Source organism: Orycteropus afer, unplaced genomic scaffold, assembly GCF_000298275.1.
Source record: "Orycteropus afer afer isolate SDZICR_OR568_19922 unplaced genomic scaffold, OryAfe1.0 scaffold00204, whole genome shotgun sequence".
Lineage (NCBI taxonomy): Eukaryota > Metazoa > Chordata > Mammalia > Tubulidentata > Orycteropodidae > Orycteropus > Orycteropus afer.
Window position 1 is genome coordinate 1,913,740 of NW_006921791.1, and position 14,782 is coordinate 1,928,521.

General features: G+C 37.1%; 1 protein-coding gene across 1 annotated transcript in view; it reads left to right on the forward strand.

Moving 5' to 3' along the window:
• TPO (thyroid peroxidase) overlaps positions 1-14,782 on the forward strand; it is a 216,482-nt gene that overhangs the window by 95,303 nt on the left and 106,397 nt on the right. Inside the window, exon 7 of the mRNA XM_007948120.1 lies at positions 12,230-12,748. Within this exon, the coding sequence (XP_007946311.1) occupies positions 12,230-12,748 (519 nt within the window). The remainder of the gene's footprint in view (positions 1-12,229; positions 12,749-14,782) is intronic.

The following is a 14,782-nucleotide window of genomic DNA, read 5'->3' on the forward strand; positions in this document are numbered from 1 at the left end:
CATGTGAGTTCCAGCATTATTTCTGTCACAAAGGCCAAATTTTCCAACTACCAGTAATTCTTCTTTATTTCCAACTTTTACATTCCAGTCACCAGTGATAATTAACACATCCTTATTGCATGTTCGGTCAGTTTCAGATTGCAGAAGTTGATAAAAAAATCTTCAATTTCCTCATCATTGGCTTTGGTGGTTGGTGCATAAATTTGAATAACAGTCATATTAATGGGTCTTCCTTGTAGGCATATGGATATTATCCTATCACTGACAGCATTGTACTTCAGGACAGATCTTGAAACATCCTTTGTTATGATGAATGCCACGTATATATGATTTCACTTTACTTGTGAACTAAAAAATAATTTCATTTTATTTCTTTTTCTATTAGATGTCTGTATATGTCTTTGCCCTTAATTTTATTTGTTTTTCCTACTGGTTTATATAGGATCATATATTCTACATCTTAACCCTTAATCACACGTGATGACTTCTCTTTTAGCCTTGTGTATGGTGTCATTATTTATAAAGTAAGGAAGTCTGGTGACATAGTGGATAAGACATTTGGCTGCTAACCAGAAGGTCAATGGTTCAAACCCACCAGTTGCTCCAGGAGAAGAAAATGAGGCAATTTACTCATAGAGATTTACAGTCTTGGAATTCCAATGAGGGTCACTATGAGTTGGAGTTGACTTGATGGCAGTGAGTTTGCTTTGGTTTATTTGTAAAATAAAGTTTAAATTTTGGTATATCTAATTAGTCAATCCTTTTCCTATGTTGACTTGTTTAGAAGATTTCCATCTAAATGTCATGAAAATATTTTCTTTTAAAACTTGAAATTTGAGGTTTTGATATAACACTTGATCTTACAAAGAATTTATTTTTATGTTCAACATGAGGTGGGAATCTAATTTGACTATTTCTCTAAATATATGGCCATTTTATCTTAAACAGTCCATCTTTTCCTACTAATTTCAAATGCTATCTTTATCACATGCTAAACTGCCATATGTATTGACCTTTTTCTGGATTCTAGGTTCCATTGGTACATATTTAATTACTATAGCTTTGGATAATGTTCTGATGATTAGTACGGACAGAGTCCCATTTTTGGTTTTACATAATTATCTTGGCTCTTCTTTAAAATTGTTCTGCCATATAAATTTTGGAATTTGTTAAGCACTGTGAAAAATCTTGTTGAGATTTTAAATGAGATTACTTTTGTTATGCATTAATTTGGATTTTGTTTATGTCTTACAAAATTGGGCCTTCCTTTTCAATAAGTGCATCTTTTCATTTATCAAGTCTTTTACAATCTTCCCTAAAATTTTATATTACTGTCCATTAATGTTTTACATGTTATGATAGATTTTATTGGATTTTACTGCTGTAATGAATAAAAACATGCTCAATTATATTTTTTCAAATGGCTATCCTTCATATGTAGGGAAACATATTGACTCTTTTGAATATAGATCTTGTATCTGGCCAATTTGCTAGCCTAATATTTTATGCACTGATACGCTTGCATTTTCTATATAGATAAATATATCATTTGCAAGTAATACTAATTTTCTCCTCCTTTCATATTTATAGCCATGTGTCACTTAATATCCATGATACATTTTCTAAAACAGAATATTATGTGATAAGAACTTGCACAAAAAATATATTGTAGTCTAGTCCTGCTGTTTCTTCAGGCATCTTGAACATGCTTCATGCTTTAGCAATTATTGTCAGTATGCTGAAAGAAATTCACTTTTGGTTTGTTCCTCAACCCATATCATTAGCAATTTCTCCATATCTGATATAGGCCCGTCTTGCACTATCATTACCCTGTAGCTCTCATTGAAGCCCATCCTTTAGCAGCTTGGAAAATTTTTTCTTTGTTTTTGAGGATTGTTGTGATGGTCAAGTGCAACATGCCCAAATCAAGAGCAACAGCATTCACTGATTTTCCACCTTCATGTTGTTTAATAGTTTTATTTTTTCACTTCTAAATTTGCACTTCTCCTTTGCCTCTTGCTGCTGCTATCAAAAACTAGCATTGGTTTTGCTGCACCTAGGAGCTGTGATGCACTTCTAAAGAAAATTAAATAGAGATAATGCTACAACTTTTATGAGATGTACAATACATGAGATTGGATGGTGCTGAATTGAAGAATATACTGTTACATGGCAAACTTTTTAAATAGAAGGTGCAGTACAGTACATAAACCAGTAACACAGGAATTTATTATGACTATCAAGATATAGTTTGACACCATACCACCCTGAATGTGCCTGATCTCGTCTGATCTTGGAAGCCTGGTTAGTACTTGGATGGGAGACCGCCTGGGAATACCAGGTGCAATAGGCCTTAGGAGCTCCGGTAGCATAGTGCCTAAGGCACCTGACTGCTAACCAGAAGACTGGTGGTTCAAACTCACCAGTCACTCCTCAGAAGGCAGGTTGGACAATCTACTTCTGTAGTGATACTGCCTCAGAAACCCAAGGAGGGATCGCTATGAGTTGGATCTGACTCGACAGCAGTGAGTTTGGTTTTTTGGGTTTATGACCCCCATTTGGCCATATAATGAATTTTTTTTTTTACACATTGTTCATATTGGTTTTGTTTATGAATAGGTCTTAATTCAAATATGAGTTGATTATACTAACAATGCATATTCATAAACAAATATAATCTCACATAAATAGATAAATTTGAAAGTACATATGATTTTTCTTTGCACATTCTTCCTTCTTCCAATTCTCCTTTTCTTTATTTACTTTCTTCTCATCTTCTCCTCTCCATTTTTATATTAGTCACTCACCAACAATAGTCCAAGTCAAAACTCAGATTTTTAAAGTGTGTGTGTTTGGGGTAGGAGGGGTGAATTAATGAAACGAGATTGGCAGGAACTTAATGGAAACTGGATAACGGACGGGTACAAAGAAAATTAGTGTACTATTTTCTCTTTGCGTTGAGTGTATTTGAAATGTTGTACAGTAATTTCCTTAAGTAAGGTGTATCCTTTATATTATCTCAATACTCTTAAAGCTACCCATATAGACACATACACAGATATATTTTTTTCAATATTGTTAACAATAACAGGACTATTTTAACAGAGTTTCTGCATGTGGAATAGGTCACTCAGTATTACCTCATGGAAATGCTTCCAGTCATCTGGTATAGCTTCAAATCTTCTTTCTCATACCTGGAGAATATTTTATGCTGTGGATTATAATTATGTACTCAGCCCTTACCACTATGTAAAGACATCCTGATATGTCATTGATTTAATACCATGGTTTAGGTCCCCAGAATTGAAATAACCAGATTGAAAGACACTTTTTAATGTTGTTACATTGTTTTCACAAAATGATGAACACTTCACAACAATGTCTGAACATATCCTTTTCCCACATATACAACAATAGAATAGACATAGTTTTTTTCCTTAAATTTTCTGCTAGTTTGGTGTTTATAAAGTGATATTTCATTATTACTTTGTGTGTGTCCTTTGAAAGTTAATGAATTTTAACCATGTCCTTTACTTTTTGACAACCTGCTTTTATTCTTCCATGAATTGCCTATTCACATCTTCTGTCCACTTTTGTCTATTTTAATTGTTGTTTGTATACTCTAAACAGTAACTCTTTGTCTCTACCTTTCTTTACAAATACCATCAATACGGTAACTTTCATCATAAAGCACTGTGTACTTTTTATAGTAAATATATTTATGTGTTAAATGCTCCTGAGACCCAGCCTTGGTTAAGAGATCTTCTTTGTTTCCAAATTGTAAAAGTAATATCCTAGACACTATTGCAGTGCATATTTCATTTGTTTTACATGTATAAACGATGGTGTAGTTTTATTTTCATCCAGAAGGAGAGACAGAACTACACCAGCCTTCCTTCTCCCTATGAATTTAACTATTTGTCATAGAATAATTTTGCATATATATTGAGATATAATTCTGGATTCTCTATCTTGTTTATATGTTTACCCATTCCTATAGCTATATTATATTTTATTAAAGTGGCCTTATAGTATATTTTAATATATGTTGAATCATTATCTTCATCCTTTTCTTCTATCCCATAATTTATTAAAGAATAAATAATGGAATTTATTTCTTCACATGTACTTTGATTTATCCATTTTAAAATGAAAAAGTACTACTGTGATTGCACATACTTTATACATTAATTTAGAGAGAACTGACCTTAAGAATCATATTTTTAGTGATTTTCTTTATGAATGAAAAATAAAGTTATTAACTAATGATATTTATTGACTTTAATGACAATTTTCTTTTAGAAATTAAAATCAACTATAGTTTTGTTCTTATGGGTAATTTTTGTTAAGTTAAATTTACACATACAATTTTGACAAATTTGTTACCATTACGAAAGGAATTTTTTCACATTACCATTCTGGGTGCTTTGCTAAAGCAAAAATAATAAAAATAATAATAATAATAATTTTTGTACTTTTCCTTGGATTGAAAATATTTTCTTCAATGACTTTATTGAATTTTTAGAATATTTCAGATCTTCTAAGCACTTAACATATTAAGTAAAGAGATGATTTTATTATGTAATTTATCTTACTTTCTATTCTAATAGCTTTATTAGTTCTTATTTTATTTTCTAATCGCTGATCTAATTGAATTAGTGAAATTTCTGAGATAATGTTAAGTAATGGTAGGGAGAGTGAGTGTTTCATCTAGTTCTGAATTTTAATTGAAACAGTTTCATTTTTTCACTGTTCAAGGTAATATTTGCTATTGCTTCTACATTTGTTGTTGTTGTTGTTATGTGCCGTTGAGTTGTACCTGACTCATAGAGACCCCTCCTTGGGTTTCTGAGGCAGTAACACTATGGAAGCAAATTGCCCAACCTTCCTTCTGAGGAGTGGCTGGTGGGTTCGAACCACCAGCCTACTGGTTAGCAGTCAAGTGCCTTAGGCACTATGCTACAAGAGCTCCCTGCTTCTACATTAAAGTTAAGCAATTTCATTCTATTCCTGTTTTCCTTCTATTTTACCAGGAATCATAAATAATAACGAATTTTATCAATGCATTTTAACTCTGTATTCATATGATCTTTTTCTCCTTGAACTTGATGATATCATGGGTTATATAAATTTATTTTTTAAGTTAAACCACTCTGGGAATAAATCTTACTTAGTCATAGTGCAGTGCTCTTATGATTCATTGCTTTATTGTATTTTTATTATTTTTTAAAGAAAAGATATTTATTTTTATCATAAGCTAACATTAGAGATTTGCTGACTTTGTAAAATAAATTAGAGCATTTTCTACCATGTTAGCGAAATAGTTTAAATAACTTTGAAATTATCTATCCTTTGATAGAAGTTAGCTGTAAAACACCATCTGTTTCCAGTGCTTTGTTTAGTATTACAACTTTAATCATTTCACCAATCTCTTTTATGATGATTATTTCATATACATTTTTCATTTCTTCTTGAAATAATTTTGTTACTTCTATTTTGCCAGAAATCATCAATTTGCTTTTCATTTTCAAATATGCTGCCCTGAAGATGGATGTAACAATCACTTATGTTTATTTTAATCTTTCTTGGAGATGACTCTTTTCTCATCTAAATCTTATTTTCAATACTTTCTTTTTTCTTTCATCAGATTTCTGAAGTTTGGGATTTATATTTCATTTCCTCCAGTTTTTCTTATGTTACTAATTTTATCTTTGATTTTTATTAACTTATCATTCTTGGTTTCTTTTTCTTTGTTCTTTAAACAAATTCTTAGGATTAATATTTAGTTACTTTTTTGTTGTTGTCATTATCTCTTTTTTTAACGAAAACAATTTAAAGACTAGATTTTCTTCTGAAGAAAACCTTTGTTGTTATACTAAGATTCTTATTAACATTTAATTTCTTATTGATTTCAATAGAGTTTTTAATTTCTTTTCAAATTTGTCTTTGATCATATCTAACCAACCAAACCAAACTCACTGCCATCTAATCAAATCTGACTCATAGTAAATCTTAACAGAATTAGATCACCCCATCTTCCTTCTGTGGAACAGCTGGTAGGTTTGAACTGCTAGCCTTCTGGTTAAAAGCCAAATGCCTTATCCACTATGCTGCCAGAGCTCCTTTTATGGTTATCTAGGGAAGTTTTTTTTTTTTTTTTTTTTTTAACCAACTTTTAATTAATTCTTATTTTATTATATTATCAATTTCATTTATCTATATCATTATTAACTTCAGTTCTACTGGATTTGTATAATTCTGAAGGATGTGTACTGAAGTTTCCCACGATAATGGTTTACTTGGCTTTTTATTCTTTTTGCTTTCTTTTAGTTGATAGAATTTTAGATTTTTCACTACAGTTTCACAGTGGCCCTCAATTTTAAAATTTACTGCTCTGACCTCTAGCCTCCAGCCCCTTAGCTGTCTTGCTTGGGGATCTTTAATAGAAACAGCATTTCATTCACAACTAGTAAGATCTGATAATCAGTTCCTGAGGCAAGGCTAGGGACTCATTAGATCCTTCCCCAGCATGACTCAGATTGCCTGTAAGTAATGACGAAGCCATCTGCTTTGTTTCTTCTACTTATTAAAAATGCCATCCTGTGATCTTCATCCACAATGGCAAACTCAAAAGTCTCTCTATCACTATCTTTGACCCAAATTATTTTCCTTGTACCAAATTTGATTTAGCCCACAAAGGACTGCAGAGATAGAAATCTAAGTTGGATGAATTGCCTCTGGTCTTCAGTACCTGCATCGACTTATTTAACACTGTAAGATCAATGGCTGAAATAATCCTTTCCTGGCACTGGAAATTATGCTTTTTATTTTCATCCATTCCTACTCTACATTCTCAAGTGGTGCCTTTTTTGAAACTTCCAACCTTGGCCCCTCACTGAGATGACTCATGGGGCTCATTATGTAAGTATATGGTGATGTACTTCTGGAGCTTACATATATCTGCATTTTTTTTTTCTCCACACAACCACAGCAGAAAAGACACGTCCTCACTAAGTAAGCCAGTCAGTAGTAGCAAAATCTAAAGAAAGTTGTGATGACTTACTTACAGCTCCTGAGAATTTTCTGCTTTATATTGATTACTGATTTCTAATTTATGATTTATCCACTATATCTTCCTTCCACAAAACACTACCCTAGCTCTTTCCAAGTACTAGGATTAAAAATTAAAAACAAAAATATCTCCTGCCATAAAGATGCTCACAGTTTTGTAAACCAGGCAGGCTTATAAATGGATATAAACCACAGTATTTGTCTAGAGACTGACTCAAACTCTGAAGGGTCTGAAAGGTTTTTTTGCTATATCTAAATAATCCTGGTTCCTTTTCATTGTATTTCATGTTTAGTTACTGTAAGCTATTTGTAGCACCAATAACACTAAAGACATTCCTCATCCATACCTGGATTATTGCACTCCTTGGCTGCTACATAACTCCACTGTACCAACTGAATACAGTGCAGTGGCCCTGTTCTGACTCCTAAGGCTGTCTGGCATCTTGTCCCAGCCTACTGCTCCAACTTCACAGTCCACTTTCCCAAGCCTGTTCTCATCATTCTCTCTCTTTGTTGTTTTATATGTTCCTGTACCTTTGCTTGCATTGAGTCACTTACATAGAATTTAAGAAACCAAACAAAAACACTGTACAACATAATGAGGATTTGGAATTTTGAGATGAGGAAGACAGTTTTACTCTTCAAGAAACTTCCAGTTTAAAAGGGGAGAGAAAGTTTAAAAAAAAGAAAGAAAAGAAAAGAACTAACTGTATTTCCTTGTGAAAGTGTTATAAATAATTGTATAGAAAGAAGTATTATGGGCCTGTTGATAAGGCAAGTTAACTCTAGAATGAAGAGGAGAGAAAGATTCAAGGATACTTAAAAGACAATCTTAAGTTCTACTTTCAATATTAATTCCAACTAATACTGATTGATGCCTGACACCAACTTCTGTCAGCACTTAGAATTTATTGTCAGTAATGTTTATTTAAATTCTTAGCTACATTCTATGACAGCTCTTTACAAAATTTTGTATATTGTTCTGCAAGAAAGCCATTAAGAATTTAGTCCATTGTCATAGGATCTTTTTATTCTCCACAGTGCTTGGCACAGTGCTTTGCCCATTATGTTAACTCTCAATAACACAACCCTGTGCTATTTAGAGTAAAAGTCCTTCTTTTTGAGTTTGTGCCCTATGGAGACAACTCGACGGCACATAACAACAACAACAAAATCTCAGACTCAGTAACTACACAACAGAGATTATAATAAGGCCCTTTTCGTAGTGTTGATGTAAAGATTAAATGTCAATTACCTAGTGCAGGGTCTGATCCTTTGTATATGTGCAATAAGGAAGAGTTGTTATTATGAAGATCAAGTTCTTTTCTCAGTTTATACAACACTTTCACATTCAGTACCTTACTTGATTTTGCATAAGAAACTTGGAAATGTGCCATGCTAACACATATTTTTAGATTTTCATGTTATACATGAGGAAACTGAGGCTGGCTACAGGCAGAATAAGAACCAGAGCCCATAGTCTCCTCACTTCTGCTCCATTGGTTTTCCCACTAAATGTTACCCATACCTATGTATCTATTTGCCCACTATTTTTGTAAACGAAGCATGTGTCTTTGTTGTTGTTAGGTGCCGTCGAGTCAGCTCCAACTCATAGTGACCCTATCCACAACAGGACAAAACACTGGCTGGTCCTGCGCCATCCTCACAGTCTTTGTTATGCTTGAGCTCATCATTGCAGCCACCACATCCATCCATCTCGTTGAAGGTCTTCCCCTTTCTGGCTGACCCTCTACTTTACCAAGCATGATACCTTCTGTAGGAAGTGATCCCTTCTGAGAACATAACTAAAGTAGATGAGATGAAGTCTGGGCATGCTTGCTTCCAGGGAGCATTCTGGCTTCACTTTTTCCAGACAGATTTGTTTGTTCTTCTGGTAGTCGGTAGTATTTTCAGTATTTTGCGCCACCACAATTCTAAGACATCAATTCTTCGTCAGTCTTCCTTATTCATTGCTTATTCATGGTCCAGCTTTCACATGTATATGAGATGATTGAAAATACCATGGCTTGGGTCAGGCACACCTGAATCTTCAAACTAACATCTTTCTTCTTAACTCTTTAAAGAGATCTTTTGCAGTAGATTTTCCCAGTATAATAAGACATCTGACTTCCTGACTGCTGCTTCCAAGGGTATTGATTGTAGATCCAAGTAAAATGAAATCCTTGTGCTGTTGCTTATTGTTCGAGTTGTAAGGATTTTCATTTTCTTTATGTTAAATTGTAATCCATACTGAAGACTGTAGTCTTTGATTTTCATCAGTAAGTGCTTCAAGTCATCTTAACTTTCAGCAAGCAAGGTTGTGTCATCCGCATATTGCAGGTTGTTAATGAGTCGTCCTCTAATCCTGATGCCACGTTCTTTTTCCAGCTTCTCAGATTATTTGCTCAGCATACATAGTCAATAAGTATGTTGGAATGATACAACAACCCTGGCATACACCCTTCCTGATATTAAACCATGCAATATCCCCTTGTTCCATTCAAACGACAGTCTCTTAGTCTATGTACAGATTCCTCATTAAGATAATTAAGAGTTGTGGAATTTCCATTCTTCACAATGTTTTCCATACCTTGTTATGATCCACACAGTCAAACACCTTTGCATAGTCAATAAAACACAGGTAGATATCTTTCTGGTATTCTTTGCTTTCAGCCAAGATCCATCTGACATCAGCAATGATATCTCTTGTTCCACATCCTCTTCTAAATCCAGCTTGCATTTCTGGAATTTCCCTGTCAATATATGGCTGCAACTATTTTTTAATTATCTTGAATTATCTTCAGTAAGATTTTACTTGTTTGTAATGTTAATGATAATGTTCAATAATCTCCACATTCTGTTGGATCACCTTCCTTTGGAATGGGCAAAAACATTGATCTCTTCCAGTCAGCTGGCCAGGTAACTGTCTTCAAATTTCTTGGCATAGATGAGTGAGTGCTTCAAGCACGACATTCATTTGTTAAAGAATCTCAGTGGGTATTCCATCGATTCCTGGAGCCTTGTTTGTCACCAATAGTTCAGTGTGGCTTGGACTTTTTCCTTCAACACCATTTGTTCTTGATCATATGCTACCTCCTGAAATATTTGGACATTAACCAATTATTTTTGATATAATGACTCTGTAGTCCTTCCCTCCTCTTTTGATGCTTCCTGCATATTCAGTATTTCGCCCATGGTATCCTTCAGTATTGCAACTCAAGACTTGAAATTATCTTCAGCTCTTTCAGTTTGAGAAATTTCAAGTGTGTTCTTCCCTGGCTGTTGTCCTATCAGGGATAATAATAGCAACACCAACTCTTACTCAATAATAGTGTTGTTGTTGTTGTTGTTGTTATGTGCCATCGAGTCGGGTAAGTTTAATTCTTCAAGTGCTCTTCTCTATTCTAAGGACTTTACAAGTTTTAACTCATATATTCCCATTTGCTAAAAAGGCAAGGAGGTCATATCTTCTGTCCTCCTCAAACTCCTCAAGAGGAAGACAGAATCACTATCAGTAGCCCAAGGCCCATTACTGTGAGGCCAGATATGCTGCATCCCTTTAGCCCTTTCATCAACCCTGACACCAACCATTCCTCCCCCAGCACTCACCACCTTTCTGCTGGGTTCAATAATTCACTGCAGTGGCCACACAGAACTCACAGATTATGAGGTTTATTAGGGAAGCACCAGGCTACAATTCAAGTTCAGGAAAAATGCTCAGTCTCTCTCAGCCTGCTGTCTTCTACCATCAGTCTCTCATCGTCTCTCTCCCAGCAGTGCATGTCCCTGGGAGTCTCTCTCAGCAATGAGTGTCTCTTGAGTCTCTTTCCCACCAGCACATGTCCCTCAGGAGCAAGTTTCTTCTCAGGAGCATGTTTCTTCTCAGCAGCACATCCTTCTCAGCAGTCAGAGAGACTTCTGCCTCTAGGAGGCCTCCTTTTGAGCCTAGCAGAGTGGCCAAACTAAGCCATGATAACATCATAATTCTAAGCACCTAAGAGAGAGCGAACTTCCCAGAACACTGTGCTGCTCCCAAAAGAAATACCCCAGGTGGATGATTTTAACAATCAGAGTGACTCATTTTCTCACAGCAAATTCCACCATGGAGTTTACAAAGACTTATGAGTAGAAAAGCCATACCAGGTAATTTACCATACCGCACAATTGGTTATTAAAAAAAACAAAAAAAAAGTAAACTTGTCCAAGAGTCAGAAAATAAACAGAAGCTGTGGGGATCCGATAATCAGAAAGGACAGTTCTAAGAAAGTGAAATTATTGATTAGTCCAAGAAAACTTCAAGGAGTTCAGAATTTAAAGACTCTAAGGCATAGGATTGTTTTTAGGTGGTTTTGAGTTAACTCCAACCATGGTGCTCCCATGTACAATAGAGTGAAACACTGCCAAGTCCTACACCATCCTCATAATTGTTGCTATGTTTGAACCCACTGTTGCAGCCTCTGGGTCAATCCATCTCTTTGAAGGTCTTCTTCAGTTTCACTGACCCTCTATTTTATCAAGCATGATACCCTTCTCCAGGGACAGGTCTCTCCTGATAAGATACCCAAAGTATGTGAGAGAAGACTCTCAATCCTTACTTCTAAGGAGAACTCTGGCTGTACCATTCCCAAGACAGCTTTATTCATTCCTCTGGCAATACATGGTATATTCAATATTCTTCTCTAACACCATAATTCAAATACACCAATTCTTCTTCAGTGTTCTTTATTTATTGTCCAATTTTCACATGCATATGAGGTGACTGAAAATAACATGCTTTGGGTCAAGGGCACCTTAGTGTTCAGAGTGACATCTTGGCTTTTTAGCACTTAAAAGATTGTTTGCAGCAGATTTGCCCAATGTAATACATCATTTGATTTCTTGACCGTTGTTCCAATGTGCATTGCTTGTGGATCCAATAAGCCATAGGATGGTGACTCAATCCTGCTAGGTTCTGCCTCTCCCAGACAAGTGACCCACCCTGGGAGAAGATAGGTTGGGGTAACCGGAAGGGCTATGGTGAACTGATCCATCACAGAAAGTCTGCACACAGAGAAATGACCAAGTGGTCTAGGGTCATCCTTGGCAGTGCACTTCTATTGTCTTTACAGAAGGGGTCTAAGAATTCTAAATGAACTTGATTTTCCTCTTTACCCAGCAGCTCCCCTTCAACGACTCACTGACCGCGGGCACTGAATGTTTGCCCTTTTACCGATCTTCTGCTGCTTGTGGCACTGGGGACCAAGGAGCATTCTTTGGAAACCTCTCCAAGTCAAATCCAAGACAGCAGATGAACGGGCTGACCTCCTTCCTCGACGCATCCACTGTTTATGGCAGCAACCCTGCCTTGGAGAAGAAGTTAAGGAACTGGACCAGCGAGGAAGGGCTGCTCCGGGTCAACCAGCGCTACCGAAATGGGGTCCACGCGTACCTTCCCTTTGTGCCGCTGCGTGTGCCCTCGCCCTGTGCCCAGGAGCCTGGCGCCGCTAGCACAGAACGAGTGGAGTGTTTCCTGGCAGGAGACGGCCGCGCCAGCGAAGTCCTTTCCCTGACCGCCTTGCACACGCTTTGGCTGCGCGAACACAATCGCCTAGCAGTCGCCCTGAAGGCTCTCAACCCTCACTGGAGCGCAGACACCGTCTACCAGGAGGCACGCAAAATTGTGGGTGCCCTGCATCAGGTGCGCCAAATCGTGGATGCTCCGCATTAAGGATTAAATTCAGCTGGATGGTGTAGGGCTGTGTCCCGGGTTACCTTTGAGCTTTATGGCTAGACAGCTGTTAACCTATCAGGGATAACAGCAACAACAAGTGCTACTCAATAATAGTGCTACTCAATAATAGTAATGATTTAATTCATCGAGTGCTCTTTCTGTGTCAGGATCCATTCTTAGGACTTTACAAGTTTTAACTCATTTTTTTCTTACAACAACCCTTTGAAGTGGGAAGATACCAAGGATTTTGGCATATCACTTACATCTATAAAATGTAATTGCTAATGTTATTCACCTCACAGGGTAGATATGGGAAACAAATGAATTATTTTAAATTAATAGTTGCCATTTGTTGTGTGTCTATTGCATATTAGGCTTGTGTTGTTGTTACTTGTGCCAATGAGTTATTTTCTACTCAGAGTGACCCCTTGTGACAGAGGAGAACTGCTTTATAGGGTTTTCTAGATTTTATGATCTTTATAGAAGCAGGTCACTAAGTCTTGCACTGCCAGCTTTCAATTAACCTCCAAGGACATAATTGATTGTGCTACCAGAGTTCTGTGCAGGCACTTTGTATTATTCCTTTAGGGCTCACAGTGGCCCATTGGGGAAGGTAACAAAGGAAGTCTTTGAGTTGCATGGAGTTTAACCCTTTCAAGATCAAGCTATTTTTGTTTGTTTGTTTGTTTTCAGTAAGGGAAGGCATTTTGAATGTAATTTTAAAAACTGAGATAATATGGATGTTGTGGTGGTTAAGGTTGTGTGTGCAAAAATGGCAAGGAGGCCACATGTTCTGACCTCCTCTAACCCTACAAGGGGAAGGCAGGATTACCAGCAGTAACCCAAGGCCTATTACTGCAAGGCCAGACATGCTGCCTCCCTCCAGCCCTTTCACCAACCGTTCCTCCCAAAGCACCCACCACCTCTCTCCTGGGTTAGATAATTCACTGCAGTGGCCACACAGAACTCACAGATTATGGGGTTTATTAGGGAAGCACCAGGCTACAACTCAAGTTCAGGAAGAATGCTCAGTCTCTCTCCCAGCCCAATGTCCCTCAGCCAATAGTCTCTCACAGTTTCTTTCCCAGCAGTGCTGGTCCCTCGGTGTCTCACTCAGCAACACGTGTCTCTCGCGTCTCTTTCCTAGCAGCACGTGTCTCTTTCAGGGGCGTGTGTTTCTTTCAGCAGCACATCTTCCTCCACCAGCAGTCAGAGAGAGTTCTGCCTCCAGGAGGCCTCCTTTTGAGCCTGGCAGGGTGGTCAAACTAGCCAATCATAGCATCAGAACTCTAAGCACCTAAGAGATAGTGGGCACCTCCCAGAACATTGTATTGTGCCACGCCCAACAGAAATAACCCAGGTGGATAACATTTACAATCAGCTCCTCAGTTGCTCATTCCACCACTGAGTTTACAATGACTTATGGGTTGAAAAGCCATGCTAAGTAATTTACTACACTGCTTGGCTAGGCCTTGTTGAGTGGCTGAGCAGCTGGTGGTAGTTATTCCCTATGATGAGGGTGGCAATCATCTCCATGGTGGAATCTACCACAAGCAGCTAAGTAACTGCGTTGGTAGTGTGGTCTGCTTCCCGTACGTATGAAGCATATTTGGGAATGGTCTCTAGCTTAAGGCACACTTGAACCCTGCATATATCTGAGTTGTTTTTTCAGCAGCCTGCCATGCTCTGCCAATCTTGAATCAGTGGCCTGCTGTGTTATTTAGTAATATTGGAACTGTGCCTTTTTACTTGTCAACCTTGGGCTTGTTAGTCTCAGCAGCCAGGAGCTGCCTGAGTGAGGAAAAAGCCCCCAGGTTCAGTGGGCCAGGATCAGGAGACAGAGCTGAAACCCAAGGAAGAGGGGCTTTCATCTAGCCCCTAGAGTCTGGCACTTTGAACTCAGACTTAAAGCCTCCAAAAATGTAAGAGAATAAACTCCTGTTAAAGCCATTCCATTTGTGGTATCTTCTGTTAGAGCAGCACTGTGTTGTTGTTGTTAGG